The sequence below is a fragment of the Cherax quadricarinatus genome, chromosome 92 (genome assembly GCF_038502225.1).
Source record: "Cherax quadricarinatus isolate ZL_2023a chromosome 92, ASM3850222v1, whole genome shotgun sequence".
Lineage (NCBI taxonomy): Eukaryota > Metazoa > Arthropoda > Malacostraca > Decapoda > Parastacidae > Cherax > Cherax quadricarinatus.
The window spans coordinates 5,727,544-5,752,499 of NC_091383.1; the positions used below are offsets into that span (position 1 = coordinate 5,727,544).

The 24,956-nt window shown below is 43.5% G+C and overlaps 1 protein-coding gene across 2 annotated transcripts in view; it reads left to right on the forward strand.

Moving 5' to 3' along the window:
- The window catches only part of LOC128698308 (uncharacterized), a 152,443-nt gene that overhangs the window by 33,351 nt on the left and 94,136 nt on the right, over positions 1 to 24,956 (forward strand). For both annotated transcript variants that reach the window (XM_070104493.1, XM_070104494.1), the window contains exon 2: positions 724 to 781. In XM_070104493.1, coding sequence (XP_069960594.1) covers positions 724 to 781 — 58 coding nt within the window. The remainder of the gene's footprint in view (positions 1 to 723; positions 782 to 24,956) is intronic.

Here is a 24,956-nt window from a genome sequence, read left to right on the forward strand (position 1 = left end):
CCCCAAAAAAAAAGAAACACTTTCCTCATCATTCACTCCATCATTGTCTGGTCAGAGGAGAACCTATACTACAGTTACAAAACTGCAACATTAATAACACGCCTCCTTCAGATTGCAAACACTGTACTTCCCACCTCCAGGACTCAAATTCTGCTATCTGGTTTCCCTGAATCCCTTCATAAATGCTACGTTGCTCACACTCCAACCATTTGTCTCCATTCGCTCCTAACATGCTCATGCACGCTTGCTGGAAGTCCAAGCCCCTCGCATACAAAACCTCATTTACCCCCTCAAACCTTTCCTAGGCCGACCACTACCTCGCCTTCTCTCCACTACAGATTTATACACCTTCTAAGTCGTCAATCTCTTTTGTTCCATCGTCCCCAAATATCCAAACCACCTCAACAACCCCTCCTCAGCCCTCAGGATAATAGTTTTAATAATTCTGCACCTCCTCCTAATTTCCAAGTTACGAATTCTCTGCATTATATTCACACCACACATTGCCCTCAGACATGACATCTCCACTGCCTCCAGCCTTCTCCTTGTTGCAACATTCACCTCTCTTATATATATATATATATATATATATATATATATATATATATATATATATATATATATATATAAATTGAAGAGGTGACACGGAGTTTTAATGACTGCCTTATTATACACAGACTTTAAACTGCATTAACCAACCCCTCCTTTATTTTCTTCCTGCAGACTGATGAAGGCATCGTTATGAACCGAGACGTGTGTTTCTTCACCTACTCGCTGGCTGGTAAGTTATGCTGGTTTGTTGCAGAATTATTGAAAGAACTGTCCCACTGTGTTGCAAGTATTCTTGAGATATATGCTTCAACACGCCTTCACAGCACTAACGTTGTAGGTTTTTAAGTATGTGAGAATGTTGTTAAGTTGCTAGCTAGTTATTCCTGACGCGTTTTATTTTTTCCAAAGTATGTGATATGAAAATAGCCACAATAAACGTTTCGGTCCTGTTTTTCTAAACCGGTTTCTGGGTATCAGTTACTAAGGTTTATATCATCAATGAACCTCGTCACTCGGGTGTGGCTTGGACCTACCTAGCATGAGCCAGTAGTCCTGCTGCAGTGTTATTTCTTTCTTATGTTGACGATGGTCCAGGAGGGACCACAACGCTACCAAAAAATTCCTCTCCTAAGTTCTTTTTCTTTGAGGTGTCATTGATATATATTATAAACAACAACGGGCCCAAGACTGATCCCTGTGGAACACCACTTGTTACAGATCCCCACTCGGATTTAACCCCATTTATTGACACTCTCTGCTTCCTGTAACTCACTACAGTTGTGACCGGGTGTGGAAGTGTGAATTGCTCATTACTCTAAAATTTGTTCATGATTGCAGCCATGTATAAACGTAAGTAACCATTCTTACAGTATTCATTACCTTTGTAACTTGTGAGTTCATTACCTTTGTAACTTGTGAGTTCATTACCTTGTACCTAGTTCAGCCATCAAAACTTTGGAGCCCGGTCCCTGGACCCATTGTGTACCTCTGTAATCTGTAAATACCTTTGTAACTTGTCATGATTGTGACTAGACCTACCTGGAGTTCATTACCTTTGTAAATTGTGAGTTCATTACCTTTGTAAATTGTGAATTCATTACCTCTGTAACTTGCTCAGCTATCAAAACTTTGAGGCCCAGTCCCTGGACCCATTATGTACCTCTGTAATCTTTTGACTACCGCCCACAGGATGGGTATGGGGTGACTACCGCCCACAGGATGGGTATGGGGTGACTACCGCCCACAGGATGGGTATGGGGTGCATAATAAACATACTAAACTAAAAACTTCCTGTTCGCGAGTCATGACTCGATCCACTTTTCCACAGTGCCATGAGCTGCCACTTTCTTTAACAGTCTCTGGTGCGGTACTTTATCCAAAACCTTACTAAAATCTAAATAACAATATCGAATTCTTTATCATGATCAACAGCCTCAAAAGCTTTACTGAAGAAGGTTAATAATTTAGTTAGCCAAGAACGGCTCCTCGTTAATAGATGCTGAATATCATTAATCAAATTATGCCTATCAAGATGGCTTCTTATAATATCAACCCTAAATGACTAGTAATTTGCCTACAATTGAGATAGGCTTATTGGACGATAATTTGACGGTAACGGGAGGTTGGTGGATGCTGACTATATCAGGTCAGGAGGTTGGTGGATGCTGACTATATCAGGTCAGGAGGTTGGTGGATGCTGACTATATCAGGTTGCAGTAATAACACCAGGAGGCAGCTCTGATGAAAACTCACACTCACACGAGCTTTTAAATCTCTGCACAAAATTCAATTTAAACCAGCAAATAATAGAGCCTACTAGACTGGAGAATACACTAGACCTCATCTTCACTAACAATGATGATCTGATAAGAAATGTCACCATATCAAAAACAATATACTCAGATCACAACATAATTGAGGTTCAGACATGTATGCGTGGAGCCCCAGACCGACAAAATGAGACTAGTCACGAGGGAGCATTCACCAAATTCAACTTCAATAACAAAAACATAAAGTGGGACCAAGTAAACCAAGTCCTAACCGATATAAGCTGGGAAGATATACTAAGCAACACAGACCCAAACTTATGCCTAGAACAGATTAACTCGGTGGCACTCGATGTATGCACAAGGCTTATTCCTCTAAGAAAAAGGAGGAGTAGATGTAAAATAGAAAGAGACAGGCGCTCCCTTTACAGGCGACGGAAAAGAATAACAGAGCGGCTAAAAGAGGTCAATATATCAGAAATGCGCAGGGAGACACTGGTCAGAGAAATAGCAAGCATCGAACTTAAGCTAAAAGAATTCTTTAGGAGTCAGGAATCGCGGGAAGAACTAAAAGCCATAAATGAAATCGAAAGAAACCCAAAGTATTTCTTCTCCTATGCCAAATCAAAATCGAGAACAACGTCCAGTATTGGGCCCCTACTTAAACAAGATGGGTCCTACACAGATGACAGCAAGGAAATGAGTGAGCTACTCAAGTCCCAATATGACTCAGTTTTTAGCAAGCCGCTAACCAGACTGAGAGTCGAAGATCAAAATGAATTTTTTATGAGAGAGCCACAAAATTTGATTAACACAAGCCTATCCGATGTTATCCTGACGCCAAATGACTTCGAACAGGCGATAAATGACATGCCCATGCACTCTGCCCCAGGGCCAGACTCATGGAACTCTGTGTTCATCAAGAACTGCAAGAAGCCCCTATCACGAGCCTTTTCCATCCTATGGAGAGGGAGCATGGACACGGGGGTCGTCCCTCAGTTACTAAAAACAACAGACATAGCCCCACTCCACAAAGGGGGCAGTAAAGCAACAGCAAAGAACTACAGACCAATAGCACTAACATCCCATATCATAAAAATCTTTGAAAGGGTCCTAAGAAGCAAGATCACCACCCATCTAGAAACCCATCAGTTACACAACCCAGGGCAACATGGGTTTAGAACAGGTCGCTCCTGTCTGTCTCAACTACTGGATCACTACGACAAGGTCCTAAATGCACTAGAAGACAAAAAGAATGCAGATGTAATATATACAGACTTTGCAAAAGCCTTCGACAAGTGTGACCATGGCGTAATAGCGCACAAAATGCGCGCTAAAGGAATAACAGGAAAAGTTGGTCGATGGATCTATAATTTCCTCACTAACAGAACACAGAGAGTAGTCGTCAACAGAGTAAAGTCCGAGGCAGCTACGGTGAAAAGCTCTGTTCCACAAGGCACAGTACTAGCTCCCATCTTGTTCCTCATCCTCATATCCGACATAGACAAGGATGTCAGCCACAGCACCGTGTCTTCCTTTGCAGATGACACCCGAATCTGCATGACAGTGTCTTCCATTGCAGACACTGCAAGGCTCCAGGCGGACATCAACCAAATCTTTCAGTGGGCTGCAGAAAACAATATGAAGTTCAACGATGAGAAATTTCAATTACTCAGATATGGTAAACATGAGGAAATTAAATCTTCATCAGAGTACAAAACAAATTCTGGCCACAAAATAGAGCGAAACACCAACGTCAAAGACCTGGGAGTGATTATGTCGGAGGATCTCACCTTCAAGGACCATAACATTGTATCAATCGCATCTGCTAGAAAAATGACAGGATGGATAATGAGAACCTTCAAAACTAGGGAGGCCAAGCCCATGATGACACTCTTCAGGTCACTTGTTCTATCTAGGCTGGAATATTGCTGCACTCTAACAGCACCTTTCAAGGCAGGTGAAATTGCCGACCTAGAAAATGTACAGAGAACTTTCACGGCGCGCATAACGGAGATAAAACACCTCAATTACTGGGAGCGCTTGAGGTTTCTAAACCTGTATTCCCTGGAACGCAGGAGGGAGAGATACATGATTATATACACCTGGAAAATCCTAGAGGGACTAGTACCGAACTTGCACACGAAAATCACTCACTACGAAAGCAAAAGACTTGGCAGACGATGCACCATCCCCCCAATGAAAAGCAGGGGTGTCACTAGCACGTTAAGAGACCATACAATAAGTGTCAGGGGCCCGAGACTGTTCAACTGCCTCCCAGCACACATAAGGGGGATTACCAACAGACCCCTGGCAGTCTTCAAGCTGGCACTGGACAAGCACCTAAAGTCAGTTCCTGATCAGCCGGGCTGTGGCTCGTACGTTGGTTTGCGTGCAGCCAGCAGCAACAGCCTGGTTGATCAGGCGCTGATCCACCAGGAGGCCTGGTCACAGACCGGGCCGCGGGGGCGTTGACCCCCGAAACTCTCTCCAGGTAAACTCCAGGTCAGGAGGCTGGTGTATGCTGACTATGTCAGGTCAGGAGGTTGGTGGATGCTGACTATATCAGGTCAGGAGGTTGGTGTATGCTGACTATGTCAGGTCAGGAGGTTGGTGGATGCTGACTATATCAGGTCAGGAGGTTGGTGCATGCTGACTATATCAGGTCAGGAGGCTGGTGTATGCTGACTATGCCAGGTCAGGAGGTTGGTGGATGCTGACTATATCAGGTCAGGAAATTGGTGGATGCTGGAACACGCTCATTATACACATTATGTGGACTTAATGGATGCCCGTCTCACTGACTAATAGATAGCTAGGGGAGTGTAGCGTTATAGCTATGAGGAATCAATTAAAATGTACTGTAACACGACACTTGCTTATCTTGACAAGGGTTAGATATCTTAACTAGGGTTAGTTATACAGACTACTAGAGGTACAGACTGCTGACGGTACAGACTGCTGATGGTACAGACTACTGACGGTACAGACTACTGGAGGTACAGACTACTGACGGTACAGGCTACTGACGGTACAGACTACTGACGGTACAGACTACTGGAGGTACAAAGTACTGACGGTACACACTACTGGAGGTACAGACTACTGACGGTACAGACTACTGGAGGTACAAAGTACTGACGGTACACACTACTGGAGGTACAGACTACTGACGGTACAGACTACTGGAGGTACAGACTACTGGAGGTACAAAGTACTGACGGTACACACTACTGGAGGTACAGACTACTGACGGTACAGACTACTGGAGGTACAGGTCAGTGCGGGTCTTGTTGCTATGATCAACTTCAAGCTAATATTCAACTCAGCAAAAATTTCTGCATCTCTCTCGACTCTGTTGCAAGTTGCATGTCCTCTATTTCCTTCCACTCAAGGGAGGTTCCTTGATGCTAGTGAGAGGCTCTTGATCCAAGGAGTGAGACCTGATCTACTCTTCCTTGGGGTGAAAATTTCTCTTATTCCGATGGGTTTAGAGCTTTAAGAAGGTAATAAACGCGGTTTTATCCCTCTTGAGCTGTTGTTACAAAAGTTTCTGGCGGAAGTCGAGGGTCAAGTGCTGTTGTTAGTGCTGTTTTTAGTGCTGTTGTTGCTACTGTTGTTGTTGCTATTGTTGCTGTTGTTGTTGCTGTTGTTGCTGTTGTTGCTGTTGTTATAGGCTGTGCAGCTGCTGTTAGTGATATTGCTATTTCGCTGCTGACAGCAGTGGTGACACGGGGCAGCTGCTGTTGATTATACGGCTGTTATTGTTGTTACTGATGCTGTTGATCCTAGGGAAGCAGCTCCTGCTGCTGCTGCTGCTGCTGCTGCTGCTGCTTGTGGTGGTGAGGCTGCTGTTGCTTCGACTGCTGATGCAGCAAGTGCTGCTGTTGCTCTGCTGTTGCTGGTGTTTCAGTGTGGTCCTGGACCATTGACCGACACTGCATTGCCAAAAATAATTGCCCGAATATTCACAGATTTTGTGAGTACAGTGGTATCATTGTATGTATGAGTACAGTGGTATCATTGTATGTATGAGTGAGTACAGTGGTATCATTGTATGTATGAGTACAGTGGTATCATTGTATGTATGAGTGAGTACAGTGGTATCATTGTATGTATGAGTACAGTGGTATCATTGTATGTATGAGTGAGTACAGTGGTATCATTGTATGTATGAGTGAGTACAGTGGTATCATTGTATGTATGAGTGAGTACAGTGGTATCATTGTATGTATGAGTGAACACAGTGGTATCCTTGCATGAGTGAGTGAGCACAGTGGTATCCTTGTATGAGTGAGTGAGCACAGTGGTATCCTTGCATGAGTGAGTGAGCACAGTGGTATCCTTGTATGAGTGAGTGAGCACAGTGGTATCCTTGTATGAGTGAGTGAGCACAGTGGTATCCTTGTATGAGTGAGCGAGCACAGTGGTATACTTGTATGAGTGAGCGAGCACAGTGGTATACTTGTATGAGTAAGTGAGCACAGTGGTATCCTTGTATGAGTGAGCATACTATTGTACCTACATATGCAGTGAGAGTGGCTAGTTTATTGTGTACCTCATATCCATCCTGTGGATGGTAGTGGCTAGTTTATTGTGTACCTCATATCCATCCTGTGGATGGTAGTGGCTAGTTTATTGTGTACCTCATATCCATCCTGTGGATGGTAGTGGCTAGTTTATTGTGTACCTCATATCCATCCTGTGGATGGTGGTGGCTAGTTTATTGTGCACCTCATATCCATCCTGTGGATGGTAGTGGCTAGTTTATTGTGCACCTCATATCCATCCTGTGGATGGTAGTGGCTAGTTTATTGTGTACCTCATATCCATCCTGTGGATGGTAGTGGCTAGTTTATTTATATTATTATATTATCACACTGGCCGATTCCCACCAAGGCAGGGTGGCCGGTAAAAGAAAAACTTTCACCATCATTCACTCCATCACTGTCTTGCCAGAAGGATGCTTTACACTACAGTTTTTAAACTGCAACATTAACACCCCTCCTTCAGAGTGCAGGCACTGTACTTCCCATCTCCAGGACTCAAGTCCGGCCTGCCGGTTTCCCTGAACCCCTTCATAAATGTTACTTTGCTCACACTCCAACAGCACGTCAAGTATTAAAAACCATTTGTCTCCATTCACTCCTATCAAACACGCTCATGCATACCTGCTGGAAGTCCAAGCCCCTCGCGCACAAAACCTCCTTTACCCCCTCTCTCCAACTTTTCCTAGGCCGAACCCTACCCCGCCTTCCTTCCACTACAGACTGATACACTCTTGAAGTCATTCTGTTTCGCTCCATTCTCTCTACATGTCCGAACCACCTCAACAACCCTTCCTCAGCCCTCTGGACAACAGTTTTGGTAATCCCGCACCTCCTCCTAACTTCCAAACTACGAATTCTCTGCATTATATTCACACCACACATTGCCCTCAGACATGACATCTCCACTGCCTCCAGCCTTCTCCTCGCTGCAACATTCATCACCCATGCTTCACACCCATATAAGAGCGTTGGTAAAACTATACTCTCATACATTCCCCTCTTTGCCTCCAAGGACAAAGTTCTTTGTCTCCACAGACTCCTAAGTGCACCACTCACTCTTTTTCCCTCATCAATTCTATGATTCACCTCATCTTTCATAGACCCATCCGCTGACACGTCCACTCCCAAATATCTGAATACATTCACCTCCTCCATACTCTCTCCCTCCAACCTGATATCCAATCTTTCATCACCTAATCTTTTTGTTATCCTCATAACCTTACTCTTTCCTGTATTCACCTTTAATTTTCTTCTTTTGCACACCCTACCAAATTCATCCACCAATCTCTGCAACTTCTCTTCAGAATCTCCCAAGAGCACAGTGTCATCAGCAAAGAGCAGCTGTGACAACTCCCACTTTGTGTGTGATTCACCTTTAATTTTCTTCTTTTGCACACCCTACCAAATTCATCCACCAATCTCTGCAACTTCTCTTCAGAATCTCCCAAGAGCACAGTGTCATCAGCAAAGAGCAGCTGTGACAACTCCCACTTTGTGTGTGATTCTTTATCTTTTAACTCCACGCCTCTTGTCAAGACCCTCGCATTTACTTCTCTTACAACCCCATCTATAAATATATTAAACAACCACGGTGACATCACACATCCTTGTCTAAGGCCTACTTTTACTGGGAAATAATTTCCCTCTTTCCTACATACTCTAACTTGAGCCTCACTATCCTCGTAAAAACTCTTCACTGCTTTCAGTAACCTACCTCCTACACCATACACTTGCAACATCTGCCACATTGCGTCCCTATCCACCCTGTCATACGCCTTTTCCAAATCCATAAATGCCACAAAGACCTCTTTAGCCTTATCTAAATACTGTTCACTTATATGTTTCACTGTAAACACCTGGTCCACACACCCCCTACCTTTCCTAAAGCCTCCTTGTTCATCTGCTATCCTATTCTCCGTCTTACTCTTAATTCTTTCAATAATAACTCTACCATACACTTTACCAGGTATACTCAGCAGACTTATCCCCCTATAATTTTTGCACTCTCTTTTATCCCCTTTGCCTTTATACAAAGGAACTATGCATGCTCTCTGCCAATCCCTAGGTACCTTACCCTCTTTCATACATTTATTAAATAATTGCACCAACCACTCCAAAACTATATCCCCACCTGCTTTTAACATTTCTATCTTTATCCCATCAATCCCGGCTGCCTTACCCCCTTTCATTTTACCTACTGCCTCACGAACTTCCCCCACACTCACACTGCCTCACGAACTTCCCCCACACTCACAACTGGCTCTTCCTCACTCCTACAAGATGTTATTCCTCCTTTCCCTATACACGAAATCACAGCTTCCCTATCTTCATCAACATTTAACAATTCCTCAAAATATTCCCTCCATCTTCCCAATACCTCTAACTCTCCATTTAATAAATCTCCTCTCCTATTTTTAACTGGCAAATCCATTTGTTCTTTAGGCTTTCTTAACTTGTTAATCTCACTCCAAAACTTTTTCTTATTTTCAACAAAATTTGTTGATAACATCTCACCCACTCTCTCATTTGCTCTCTTTTTACATTGCTTCACCACTCTCTTAACCTCTCTCTTTTTCTCCATATACGTACTCTTCCCTCCTTGCATCACTTCTACTTTGTAAAAACTTCTCATATGCTAACTTTTTCTCCCTTACTACTCTCTTTACATCATCATTCCACCAATCGCTCCTCTTCCCTCCTGCACCCACTTTCCTGTAACCACAAACTTCTGCTGAACACTCTAACACTACATTTTTAAACCTACCCCATACCTCTTCGACCCCATTGCCTATGCTCTCATTAGCCCATCTATCCTCCAATAGCTGTTTATATCTTACCCTAACTGCCTCCTCTTTTAGTTTATAAACCTTCACCTCTCTCTTCCCTGATGCTTCTATTCTCCTTGTATCCCATCTACCTTTTACTCTCAGTGTAGCTACAACTAGAAAGTGATCTGATATATCTGTGGCCCCTCTATAAACATGTACATCCTGAAGTCTACTCAACAGTCTTTTATCTACCAATACATAATCCAACAAACTACTGTCATTTCGCCCTACGTCATATCTTGTATACTTATTTATCCTCTTTTTCTTAAAATATGTATTACCTATAACTAAACCCCTTTCTATACAAAGTTCAATCAAAGGGCTCCCATTATCATTTACACCTGGCACCCCAAACTTACCTACCACACCCTCTCTAAAAGTTTCTCCTACTTTAGCATCCAGGTCCCCTACCACAATTACTCTCTCACTTGGTTCAGAGGCTCCTATACATTCACTTAACATCTCCCAAAATCTCTCTCTCTCCTCTGCATTCCTCTCTTCTCCAGGTGCATACACGCTTATTATGACCCACTTCTCGCATCCAACCTTTACTTTAATCCATATAATTCTTGAATTTACACATTCATATTCTCTTTTCTCCTTCCATAACTGATCATTTAACATTACTGCTACCCCTTCCTTTGCTCTAACTCTCTCAGATACTCCAGATTTAATCCCATTTATTTTCCCCCACTGAAACTCTCCTACCCCCTTCAGCTTTGTTTCGCTTAGGGCCAGGACATCCAACTTCTTTTCATTCATAACATCAGCAATCATCTGTTTCTTGTCATCCGCACTACATCCACGCACATTTAAGCATCCCAGTTTTATAAAGTTTTTCTTCTTCTCTTTTTTAGTAAGTGTCTACAGGAGAAGGGGTTACTAGCCCATTGCTCCCGGCATTTTAGTCGCCTCATACGACACGCATGGCTTACGGAGGAAAGATTCTTTTCCACTTCCCCATGGACAATAGAAGAAATAAAGAAGAACAAGAGCTATTTAGAAAAAGGAGAAAAACCTAGATGTATGTATATATATATATGCATGTGCGTGTCTGTGAAGTGTGACCAAAGTGTAAGTAGGAGTAGCAAGATATCCCTGTTATCTAGCGTGTTTATGAGACAGAAAAAGAAACCAGCAATCCTACCATCATGCAAAACAGTTACAGGTTTCTGTTTCATAGTCATCTGGCAGGACGGTAGTACTTCCCTGGGTGGTTGCTGGTTGGCTAGTTTATTGTGTACCTCATATCCATCCTGTGGATGGTAGTGGCTAGTTTATTGTGTACCTCATATCCATCCTGTGGATGGTAGTGGCTAGTATATTGTGCACCTCATATCCATCCTGTGGATGGTAGTACAAGAGCATATGGATACACAGAAGGCCTAGGAACTAGGCCTTATATGTTTCCATATGCTCCAGGAGAACATCTGGATTTATATCTACAGTTCACTTATCTGTTACAAGCAAATTTAGGGAATTTGTTTAGTATATCTGGTATCTTATTTTCATTAATAAGATATCTTGACGTGTTACGTAGATTATTATACTGTCTGTCTCTGTATTATTCAATAAGTGGACAGTTAGGCACATAGTGTTCAAGACAGTGACCATAGGCCTGATCACATAATTTGGATTCTAAGTCTGGCCACTACAACATCAGTCAGTACTTGTAACCAAGCCTAAGCCTGGCCACTACAACATCAATCAGTACTTGTAACCAAGCCTAAGCCTGGCCACTACAACATCAGTCAGTACTTGTAACCAAGCCTAAGTCTGGCCACTACAACATCAGTCAGTACTTGTAACCAAGCCTACGCCTGGCCACTACAACATCAGTCAGTACTTGTAACCATGCCTAAGCCTGGCCACTACAACATCAGTCAGTACTTGTAACCAAGCCTACGCCTGGCCACTACAACATCAGTCAGTACTTGTAACCAAGCCTAAGCCTGGCCACTACAACATCAGTCAGTACTTGTAACCAAGCCTAAGCCTGGCCACTACAACATCAGTCAGTACTTGTAACCAAGCCTAAGTCTTGCCACTACAACATCAGTCAGTACTTGTAACCAAGCCTAAGCCTGGCCATTACAACATCAGTCAGTACTTGTAACCAAGCCTAAGCCTGGCCACTACAACATCAGTCAGAACTTGTAACCAAGCCTAAGCCTGGCCACTACGACATCAGTCAGTACTTGTAACCAAGCCTAAGCCTGGCCACTACAACATCAGTCAGTACTTGTAATCAAGCCTAAACCTGGCCATTACAATATCAGTCAGTACTTTTAACCAAGCCTAAGCCTGGCCACTACAACATCAGTCAGTACTTGTAACCAAGCCTAAGCCTGGCCACTACAACATCAGTCAGTATTTGTAACCAAGCCTAAGCCTGGCCACTACAACATCAGTCAGTACTTGCAACCAAGCCTAAGCCTGGCCACTACGACATCAGTCAGTACTTGTAACCAAGCCTAAGCCTGGCCACTACAACATCAGTCAGTACTTGTAACCAAGCCTAAGCCTGGCCACTACAACATCAGTCAGTACTTGTAACCAAGCCTAAGCCTGGCCACTACAACATCAGTCAGTACTTGTAACCAAGCCTACGCCTGGCCACTACAACATCAGTCAGTACTTGTAACCAAGGCTATGTCTGGCCACTACAACATCAGTCAGTACTTGTAACCAAGCCTAAGCCTGGCCACTACAACATCAGTCAGTACTTGTAACCAAGCCTAAGCCTGGCCACTACAACATCAATCAGCACTTGTAACCAAGCCTACGCCTGGCCACTACAACATCAATCAGTACTTGTAACCAAGCCTACGCCTGGCCACTACAACATCAATCAGTACTTGTAACCACGCCTACGCCTGGCCACTACAACATCAATCAGCACTTGTAACCAAGCCTAAGCCTGGCCACTACAACATCAGTCAGTACTTGTAACCAAGCCTACGCCTGGCCACTACAACATCAATCAGTACTTGTAACCAAGCCTAAGTCTTGCCATTACAACATCAGTCAGTACTTGTAACCAAGCCTAAGCCTGGCCACTACAACATCAGTCAGTACTTGTAACCAAGCCTAAGCCTGGCCACTACAACATCAGTCAGTACTTGTAACCAAGCCTAAGCCTGGCCACTACAACATCAGTCAGTACTTGTAACTAAGCCTAAGCCTGGCCACTACAACGTCAGTCAGTACTTGTAACCAAGCCTAAGCCTGGCCACTACAACATCAGTCAGTACTTGTAACCAAGCCTAAGTCTTGCCATTACAACATCATTCAGTACTTGTAACCAAGCCTAAGCCTGGCCACTACAACATCAGCCAGTACTTGTAAGCAAGGCTATGTCTGGCCACTACAACATCAGTCAGTACTTGTAACGAAGACTAAGCCTGGCCACTACAACATCAGTCAGTACTTGTAACGAAGACTAAGCCTGGCCACTACAACATCAGTCAGTACTTGTAACTAAGCCTAAGCCTGGCCACTACAACATCAGTCAGTACTTGTAAACAAGCCTAAGCCTGGCCACTTCAACATCAGTCAGTACTTGTAACCAAGCCTAAGCCTGGCCACTACAACATCAGTCAGTACTTGTAACCAAGCCTAAGCCTGGCCACTACAACATCAGTCAGTACTTGTAAACAAGCCTAAGCCTGGCCACTTCAACATCAGTCAGTACTTGTAACCAAGCCTAAACCTGGCCACTACAACACCAGTCAGTACTTGTAACCAAGCCTAAGCCTGGCCACTACAACATCAGTCAGTACTTGTAACCAAGCCTAAGCCTGGCCACTACAACATCAGTCAGTACTTGTAACCAAGCCTAAGCCTGGCCACTACAACATCAGTCAGTACTTGTAAACAAGCCTAAGCCTGGCCACTACAACATCAGTCAGTACTTGTAACCAAGCCTAAGCCTGGCCACTACAACATCAGTCAGTGTTCACATTGCAAGTTGCTCCATAAACATACTTATCTATGTTCATGTTATCATAGTGGGTTATAGATCTACTCAGGCTTCTAAGTGCATTCCTATAACAATCATTTTCATTATTTACTTCTCTCCTAATATTATTCCTAATGCTAGACAGAGATATACCAAAGTTATATTCTACATTCTCCTTCTCGATACTCTTCTTGGCTAACATATCAACTTTATCATGAAGGAGTAATCCAATGTGTGATGGGATCCATAGCAACTGTACATTAATTCCTTTGTCCCTGATTTTTGAGTGTTTGTACCTGGCTTCTCCAACGAGCATGTTGTTGGAGTCATTATATGAGTCAAGAGCCTTCAATGATGACAGAATCAGTAATGATGATAGAGTCAAGCTCGGTGTCATAAGTTAGCTTTAGCGCCATTAGGATTGCAAACAATTCAGTTTGCAATGTAGACGCCCAGTTGTTAATTCTTATGCCTAACTCAACAAGTTTATTATGGTTCTTAACTAGGGAGGTGGCAACAAGAGCAGATGCAGCCCTGCCAGAAGACTCCTGTTTAGATCCATCAGTGTATATAACTACCAGTGTATATTACTACCAGCTAGGCGAGAAATTTCTTCTTGAGCAGTTGCTTTAACAAGTGATTTAAGTAAGGGATTACTAGCAATGAGCTTCTTGGGAGGGACTTGTAGGTATGTGATATTAAATGAACACATCTTCCATGGAGGGGTGAAATGCTCTTGTTGCCTACAGTGATACAGTTCATGCAGGTTATAAAACTTAATGCAATTGCACGTTTCACAATCCATTTAGATCTGTGTGTATTTACTTCTAGACAGTAAGATTATGACTCACGAAATCGTAATGACACGATGTTACACCCTTTTGTTCATTTTGTTCATTTTTTTCTTATTATCACAATGGTATACTATTACATGTTATTTTTGCTATTTCACTTAATATTATATTCAGGAGTAATTCCATTAGTAGCTAAAATGGATTTACTCGACTTTATAATATTATCTGGTCGTATTACTTAGCTTTGTATTTAGGTAGGTCATTTAATTAGTGTCAACTGCTGGTGACCTGGCCAAGCACCAGTAGGTGTTTTGAGCTGCTCGACCCCTGCTGGTGACCTGGCCAAGCACCAGTAGGTGTTTTGAGCTGCTCGACCCCTGCTCCGACCGAGACAAAGTGGGCTGGTAAAGCCTCACAGAGTTCAGTTCTTACCTTCCTCACCTCTCGTGAGGGAAGCTCCCTGATTCCTGGATTTAAACTTCTGGTCCCACATGAGGTTCCCTAGTGACCCTCCAGTACCTCGGACGGTATCTGACAGAAACGTCTCGGACGAAGTGTGTGTTGCTGTTTTGGAGACGCTGGTGATTGTCCCTAGCTCTGCTAGGAGTGAATTTAAGCAGTATTGGTTCAAAGAGGACGGTGAAAAAGTCATGGGAGACAGACTCGCCTCAAAATTCCTTTAAGTGTAAAATATTCCTAATCTCACTTAGTATATTATGAAAGTTGAATAAGAGTGAATTATTATTGAAGTGTTACGTCTTCTGTCTCATTTAGATTGAGTTAAGTAAAGTGTTATTATGTGAAGAGAAGGTTTTATGATACTAGAGCCGTTCAGTACTATAATCAAGATAATACTGTGGACCCCCGGTTAACGATATTTTTTCACTCCAGAAGTATGTTCAGGTGCCAGTACTGACCGAATTTGTTCCCATAAGGAATATTGTGAAGTAGATTAGTCCATTTCAGACCCCCAAACATACACGTACAAACGCACTTACATAAATACACTTACATAATTGGTCGCATTCGGAGGTGATCGTTATGCGGGGGTCCACTGTACTGTGTATTATCTTTTAAGTGAACTTAAGTGTAAATTTCATAAGTACTCTGTTTTATGGTGCGACCTTTTTAAAGTTAATATAAAACCCTTCTATGGTTTATTAAGAAACTTAATAAAAAACCGGAAAGAAACATTGTAATTGTTTACTACTGAAGCCTCGAATGATTTCATCTAGAACAGGATATTCAATCCTGTTTATTCGTTGCAAGAAAGGGATAAACAGGCTTATGCAGTGGCCCTGTACGCAACACACGATTGCAAACAAAACATACCACGGTCGGGGTTTGAACCCGCGGTCAAAGAGTCTGAAAACGACGGTCTAGAGTTTTTGAGACTTTCTGACTGCGGCTTCAAACCCCACCCGTGGTATGGTTTATTTAGTAAGATTCATTGTGACAGTTTCTGGTTCATTTCTCAACATTCTAATACCGAGTACAGTGTTAATCTCAACAATCCTATCACTGATACTAGAACTACCAAGATCCTTCCTCATATTAAGAACCTTTGTATATTTGGGACAGCCAAGAATAATTCTGAGAGCTTCATTCTGCATTAACTCCAAGGGTCGGAGAGAACTTTCTCTAGCTACTATCAACAAGGGAGCAGCATAATTAATTAAGGATCTAACATGGACTATGTACATCATTCTCACGATTCTCACATTAGCACCATAGTTGTGGTTGTAGCCAGCAACATTAGCACCATAGTTGTGGTTGTAGCCAGCAACATTAGCACCATAGTTAGGGTTGTAGCCAGCAACATTAGCACCATAGTTGGGGTTGTAGCCAGCAACATTATCACCATAGTTGTGGTTGTAGCCAGCAACATTAGCACCATAGTTGTGGTTGTAGCCAGCAACATTAGCACCATAGTTGGTGTTGTAGCCAGTAACATTAGCACCATAGTTGGTGTTGTAGTCAGCAACATTAGCACCATAGTTGTGGTTGTAGCCAGCAACATTAGCACCATAGTTGGTGTTGTAGCCAGTAACATTAGCACCATAGTTGGCGTTGTAGTCAGCAACATTAGCACCATAGTTGTGGTTGTAGTCAGCAACATTAGCACCATAGTTGGTGTAGCCAGCAACAGCTATACAGTGTGAATGATGGTGAAAGTGTTATTTTTCGTGGAGAAGATCACGATCTTCTCCAGTTCTTTTCTCACCACCTGCGCGCACTCAGAATCTGCAGCAGTGAGTTCCTTGAGGAAGAATGCTCTCTCAATAAACAAGTAATTTCTAAACTTCACTATCCTCGTCACTTCACTATCCTCGTCACTTCACTAGAGACTGCAGACTCCGGGCATATAGCATCTTTAACTCACCCAGAGAAGACACTGCCGAGGAGACATACACAGTCCTCCCTACCAACTCCATTGTCAAACACGTTTCCAGCATCTTTCCAATACCTCATTCCAAGTGTCTACCTCCATGTCCACTATTACAACCTAGGATTTCAAATGGCCTGTTATCCCAGGTGTAATGGGAGCAAATAAACACAGTAGAAAAAGTTTAGACTTATATTATCCTTCACCAATTTAGAACAGCAATATGTACACTATGTACAGTGATAAATATAGTGCACTCCACGGTAAGCAAGGCAGAAATAGAAGCCACAAGATAGCAGACCGTGCTTCAACCAGCTCTAGAATGGGAATGACAAGGGCAGACAGGAGAGCGGTATCCACATAACCTCTGCGATTGTCAATCCCACCTTCTTATTGGCTAGAACCTGGTCACTAGTTGAACGATGGGGCCCCATCATCAACTCTTAGCAACCTGGTTCGCTGGTTGGGGGAGATAGCCTGTAAATGAGGGTGTGTCCATGCGCCGAATAAAGGTTACGTACTCTTTGCATGCCACACCCCCACCCCCGAGAAGGCTCAGGATTAGGCTGCCACCTCCCAGTGGTAACCGTGCCGCCATGGCACGAAATAATGGGACCGCCTATCCTCTCCACCATCCAACTCTTAGATAGAGCTCAGCTTTCCTAGTGACCAAAAGCCAAACCCTAAACTCAGAGTGAGACAGCAGTCAGATAGGCCAACATAGGTCCAAGATACAAGCGGACGGTAGCCCGTATCCCCTCACTAAAAAAAAAACCCCACATCAGGGGATAAAAAAAAGAGCTTGAAAGGGGGGTTACCACAAATACATCCTAACCTAAATAAAATATTAAACTAGACTCTTGACAAAGAGTCTGCCAACACATTTTCTTTGCCGGCAATATAATTTATTTTTATATTATAGGGCTGCAGCCTGAGCGTCCAACGCATAAGCCTTGTGTTGTGATTCTTCATGGCTTGGAGATAGACTAACGGGTTGTGATCACTGTAGACTGTGACCACCTGCGATGTCTGGCCCACATAAACATCGAAATGTTCCAAAGCCATTACCAGCGCGAGGGCTTCTTTTTCAATGGTAGAGTAAGCTCTCTGATGTGGCTGGAACTTAGCTGAAAAGTATGCGATTGGCTGCAGCTCCTTGTTCCCGATTTGTAATAGTACCGCCCCAACCCCAGACTCACAAGCATCAACCTGTAATGAAAAAGGTTTGGAGAAGTCTGGAGACAGGAGAATGGGTGCAGAGCACAATAATCTTTTTGCTTTATTAAAAGCAGTGTTACAATCTGACGTCCAATTAAAGGGAACTTTATGACTGGTAAGAGAGGTAAGAGGGGCTACAATATCTGAGAAATTCTTACAGAATCTTCTGTAAAATCCTATCATGCCTAGGAAACGTTGAAGAGATTTCCTATCATGAGGAACTGGATATTCTTTAATCGAAAGAACTTTAGCAAGTTTAGGTGCAACATTACCACTACCTACTTCATGGCCTAGAAAAGTGATAGTGGCCTGGCCAAAGGAAGATTTAGATAAATTAACTGTTAATTGGGAATTCTTAAAGGTCTCAAACAGAGCTTTAAGTCTAAGTAGGTGTTGATCCCAAGTATCAGACACCACAACAATATCATCTAGGTATGCTGCCGTGCCTTCAAGTCCTTTAATAGCCTGATGGATGAGTTTCTGGAATGAAGAGGGGGAATTTTTCATTCCGAAGGGGGTAACTGTATACTGATAATGACCTCCTGGAATCACGAAGGCAGAGATTTCCTTCGCCTTATCTGTCAAAGGTACCTGATAGTAACCTTTAAGGAGATCTAATTTGGACACAAAAGTAGCCTTACCCACAAAGTCAATTACGTCATCCAGACGAGGAAGAGGGTAAGCATCTGTGATTGTGACCTCGTTCACTTTACGGTAGTCTGTGCACATACGAAACCCTCCATCAGCCTTTTTTACTAGGATGCACGGTGAAGCCCATGGACTAGATGACTCCTCCACTAAACCATGTTCTAACAAGAAGTCTACTTCCTGCTGAAGTAGCCTTTGCTTTTCAGGATTAGCTCTGTAGGGGGAGAGTTTAATTGGTTTAGATTTTCCCACATCTACATCATGGTAACCTAACGTACATTTTTTCGGCACATCCGAAAAAATATTAGGATATGACTGTAGAAGCTCAGTTAAATTGGTTGCTTGTATTTCAGATAATCCATCCATTAACGGGCTAGGATCCTTGAGGAGGACAGAATTTGAAAGTTTAGTATTAATTTCAGAGATAGAGTGCAAAGAGTCAGAGTCGTCCTCAGAGGTAGAGGACAGAGTCATTACTGGGACTTTATCTGGTGTATGAAAGGCCTTGATTTGATTAATGTGGTAAGTTTTTGTTTTTGAGGTCTTATCAATGGGAGCTACCACATAATTTAAATCAGATAATCTACTTACTATCTGCATAGGTCCCGTAAATCTAGCTTTCAAGGTGTGGCCAGGTATAGGTTCCTGCACCAACACCTTGTCTCCTGGATGGAAGGAGCGGAATTGTGCACTTCTGTCATACCTCTGTTTCATCTTACTTTGAGCTGTCTTTAGGTTAGCCGTGGCCAACTCACGTGCCACCTGCAACCTTGAAGACGGGTTGTAGAGTGCTGAGCTTACGTCTTCTCCCATCCATCCTTCTTTGAGCACCCGAAGAGGACCTCGTACATTGTGCCCAAAGATCAGCTCAAACGGACTATACCCTGTAGACTCTTGCACCGTCTCCCGTACTGAGAACAGCAACAAAGGTAGAGATTCATCCCAATCTGTCGGAAAGTGCATGCAAAAACTTCTCATCATTGTTTTTAATGTCTGGTGGAATCTTTCCAAGGCGCCTTGGGACTGAGGATGATAGGCAGTGGATAAGTTGTGAATTATCCCTAACCTAGTTAATACTTCCCTAAATGCTTTGGCAGTGAAGTTAGTACCTTGATCACTTTGTATAGTTTTAGGAATGCCAAAACAAGAAATGAATTTTGTTAAAGCTTTGAGAATAGCTTTAGTATTGATACTACGCATTGGGATCGCTTCAGGATATCTGGTTACTTTATCCATAATTGTAAATAAATACTGATTTCCAGACTTTGACTTAGGTAGTGGACCTACACAATCTATAATTAAATCTGCAAAAGGTTCTCCATCAGCAGGTATGGGTTGGAGAGGTGCAGGTTTAATGGAATGTCCAGGTTTTCCAACTTGCTGACATTCTCGGCAACACCTAATATGATTCTTCACATCTTTCTTTAATTTTGGCCAATAAAATTCTTTTGTGATTCTATACAAGGTTTTTGTAATTCCTAAGTGACCTCCTGATGACGTATTATGAGCTATATTTAATATCTGAGGTCTATACTTGGTTGGAACCACTAACCTGTCGTATAATTGCCGGCCCTCTTTCTCCTTACCAGTCTCAGTGCAAACCAAATAATCATTTTTAACTTCATACTTGACTGGATGACCCCAAGAGGATTTACCCATGGCTGCCTGAAAAGCGAATTTTAAAGAAGGGTCCTTTCGTTGTTCCTCCCGGAAGGACAGTCCCTCGGGCATGGAAACAGAGACATCTGGCAATCCTGCAACCTGGGAATAGGAAGGCTTGATCGGGGTCTGTTCACTTGATTTACGAGACTCCGGCCGGTGTGTCTCATAAAACAACGTGGCTATTCCGAGATCGGAGTCGTCCAAGGATAGGTCAACATTCTCCCCAGACAACCCTTGGGATGTTGCCCGAGTTATGGCCAACACTGGAGAAGCATTAATCATTATAGGTTCAGGACACGAAGTAACAGTAGTAATGTTATTACCCAGTAATAACATGGCATTTTTCATGGGAAATCCTTTTGAGATACCTACAGTCAAGTACCCAGTGTAATATTTGCACTGTACATAAATTTTATGCAAAGGAACTGAATATATAGCTCCTCCATAGGCTTCCAATAAAACTGAGGAATTCAAGGAAGTATTCTCTGAAAGGGGTAATATTCCTTCTCTGACAAGTGAGCAATATGCTCCAGTATCTCTAAAGGTATTTACTTTAGTTGGTTCTGAGTTTTCCTGAAGGGAAATAAGACTTTCGCAATAATAAGGGGCCATACCTTTTTCTACTTCTCTAGGGGACATGTTACTAGGGATATTAGAGATTTTCCCGATGGGTTGAGGTTTTTGGGGGCAGTTGGAACTGATGTGACCTACTTTATTGCACCTGAAGCAGACGACAGGCTTGCCCTTTACTCCCTGATGACGTTGCAAGTGGTGTCGTTCTGGCTGGTGCCTCTCTGGATATTGTTGTCGAGATGCTCCATAAGTAGTTTGCCTCTCCGCAGGGGGACCATATGTTGAGAAGCGTGGCTCACCAGGTGACTTGGTTGGATGACGTAGACGCTCTCCCTCCGGCTGGCACTTCATTCTCCAATGTTGTCGATCTCTGCTCACGCCAGACTGTTGAAAAGAGAGACGGGACCGCTCGGACAAGGAGCGGTTCGTTTCGAAGGTATCAGCCAACCTGGCCGCCTCCAATGCAGTGGTTAAGTCACGATCCTGCAGAAAGACACGAACCTCTGGTCCCACAGACTCCAGCAGGTTATCAATCAGAATAAGCTGCACCAGCTCCTCAAAGTTAGAGACACCACTCGCTTTATACCAGCTGGTAAAAGCTTTGGTTTGCTGTCTCACAAAGTCCACCAGGGATTGACCAAGCTGCCGCCTGTTCAATTTGAAGGTCTTACGATATTTAGCTGGGATACATGTATATGCTCCCAACACTGTGGTCTTCACTACTTGATAATCAGAGAATTCAGCGTCAGTTAATACCGACGTAAATTCCTGTGCCTTACCCAATAATGCTGTATGAACCAACGCTGCCCAGTGCTGTTCCGGCCACCTCAAGGCTCGAGCCTGATTTTCGAAGCTTTCGAAAAATTGCTCTGGTTCGGCCTCATTGAAGCGGGGAACAAGCTGTACTGCTTTTTGTAAACTGAAATCGTTTACAGAATGCGAAAACTGCCTCCTTTCTCTTTCCCTATCAAATTCTTCCCTTGCGAATGCTCTCTGTTCCCTAGTTTGCTCCAGCGTGATTTTTGCCAGCTCAAGTGCCAACGACGCTGATTCACCTCGAGACAACCCAGCTGCACCATACTGACCATTTTGCTCCGTAGGTGTATCATCTTCCTCATGCGAGAACATAAGAGTTTTTGCCCCAGCTCCCGTAGAGGGAGGAGTTTGATGTGCCATCTCTTCTTCAATAAGTATGTCAGCAATAAGTGAACGCAGTTGCGCAGCTGTGAGAGTGCGTTTATAGGGAATGCCAATGGAACGAGCAATTTGCCAACAACGCTGTAGGGACAATTTAGGTAGGTTATGCAAAGTATATGCCGACACCAGGCGTCTGACTCGTCTAGGTGGCATAAGTTATTCGCTATGCACAGTACGAATACCCCAACGTAACACGTTAATTTGCAGAACACGCTTAGCTATGCACAGTACGATTGCAGAATACGCATACAAGCAAAGCCGACTGCACACAAGATTGACCGTAGCGAAGCGAGCACACTGAACAAGCTAGTAGCGAGCTGCTGAACGATCACACAATAGCAAGGCTGATAATAAGCAACTGACACGCAAAATTTGTAAAGCGAAGCGAAACAGCAAGCTACACAATGTTCCTGCTACAAGCTTCACCCTAAGCTCAACCGTTTCTCTAAGTCCAGCTCTCGGACAGGCTACCCATATTACAACCTAGGATTTCAAATGGCCTGTTATCCCAGGTGTAATGGGAGCAAATAAACACAGTAGAAAAAGTTTAGACTTATATTATCCTTCACCAATTTAGAACAGCAATATGTACACTATGTACAGTGATAAATATAGTGCACTCCACGGTAAGCAAGGCAGAAATAGAAGCCACAAGATAGCAGACCGTGCTTCAACCAGCTCTAGAATGGGAATGACAAGGGCAGACAGGAGAGCGGTATCCACATAACCTCTGCGATTGTCAATCCCACCTTCTTATTGGCTAGAACCTGGTCACTAGTTGAACGATGGGGCCCCATCATCAACTCTTAGCAACCTGGTTCGCTGGTTGGGGGAGATAGCCTGTAAATGAGGGTGTGTCCATGCGCCGAATAAAGGTTACGTACTCTTTGCATGCCACATCCACCATCAAGCTGCAAGAGAAAGGGCTAGAGGAGAGTAAGTTATCAGAGGACGTATTAGGGATTTGTAAAGGTGTAGTTTGGTGCGTTGGGAGGCATGTTGCAGCTTGTAGAGGCCCGCAAGGGCCTTACTAGCTATTGCATGCCTTGAGTGAATATGACCGTGTAAGCGACGAAGGTAGTCGAGATTAACGCCAAGGACAGTGACAGATTGTGTGATGGGGATGTAAGTGCGGGTGTCAGCTGTTTTGAGCTCGACAGGTAATGGAGGATCAAGCTTCCTGTAGTTAAAATATGTAATGCTGGATTTAGCTGCATTGGTTTTGATCCTCCATTTTTGTTCCCAGATGGCTATCCTGTCGACCTCATTTTGTGTTTTGTGTGTGAGTGTATCTATATTGGCGTGAGTGATAAGTTGTGTAATGTCGTCTGCATAGGCTAGCGTGATGGAGTTTTGGTATACAGGTGTTGGAATGTCGTTAGTGTATAAAATGTAGAGGGTAGGGGAGAGGACAGATCCCTGGGGTACTCCGGCATTTGGTGTGAAGTAGTCAGAGTAACAGCCTTGGAATTTTATTCTCATGGTACGGCCGTCTAGGAAGTTGCAGAGGAGTTTACGAGTAGTGAGAGGCAGGTTAAAGTTAGTGCAGAGTTTGTACTTGAGCCCTTCGTGCCAGACAGTGTCAAAAGCTTTTTCAACGTCTTTTGCAACCAGGGCTGTCCTGTTTCTTTGTTTTATGTTGATGTGGATGTAGTTGAGAATGATGTTAATGGCATCCTGTGTGGATCTGTGAGTTCTGAAGCCAAACTGGCCATCAGAAAGTAGAGAGATGTGTTCCAGGTATCTGCGAAGGCGATGATTGATGAGTTTTACAAAGAGTTTTCCTGAAGTTTCGAGGAGGCTGATAGGGCGATAGTTTCTAGGATCAGAGTGGTCTTTTTTGGGTTTAGGAAGGAGGATAGCAGTAGCAGCTTTGAAGAGGGAAGGGAAGTATCCAGAGGCAAGGGAGGCATTGAGGAGGTTTGTGTAGGCAGTAATGATAAAGTCAGGAAGATGTTTTAGGATAATATGGTTTAAGCCAGAGGCACCAGGAGCCTTGGGAGGAAGGTGTCTGAGGAGAGTTTTAATGTCTGTGTTGGTGAAAAAAGCGTCGAGTTCTTGGGAGGAGGTAAGAGAGTCCAGATGGATGTGGCTGTCTGGTGGTGTTTCTTGTGTGTGTCGTGTTCCAGTGTTCTATATTCTGAATGTGTCGAATAACGTTAGGGTGAGGTGGGTGAGGATGGAAGATGTTCTCCCAGATGTGTTTGAAGATGTTAGTGGCAGCCTGCGGGTCTGAGATGTGTGTTGTTGTGGGTGATGTGTTTGAATTTGTTGGTGGGAGTTGTGCCTATATAACAGCAAGAAGACTGGCGGTTATATAGGCGTCAGTGGATAAGGGCGTGTAGCAGACGAGGGCATAGTCACTGGTAGGCGGGATTTCCCAGTGGAAGTAGGTCCTACCCAAAGGGATGGGTTAGTTGTAGCAGCCGTGAAGAAAGGTCTTGTAGATGTCCTCTGAACCAAGATTCAATAAAGATATCCAGATGTTGCACAAGTGTCTTAACTTTCATATTGTCGGTATTTTATACCTTTCTTGCACAACTTGTCAGACACTGCAACATCAAGGAATCTTGGTTCAGAGGACATCTACAAGACCTTCTTCACGGCTGCTACAACTAACCCATCTCTTTGGGTAGGACCTACTTCCACTGGGGAATCCCGCCTACCAGTGACTATGTCCTCGTCTGCTACACGCCCTTATCCACTGACGCCTATATAACCGCCAGTCTTCTTGCCTTTGCTCCAGATTCTCCTCCACCACGATGCTGTGAACACTAACTCCAAGGCTGAGGGACTGTCCCGATTACCTCATCTTTTGTAT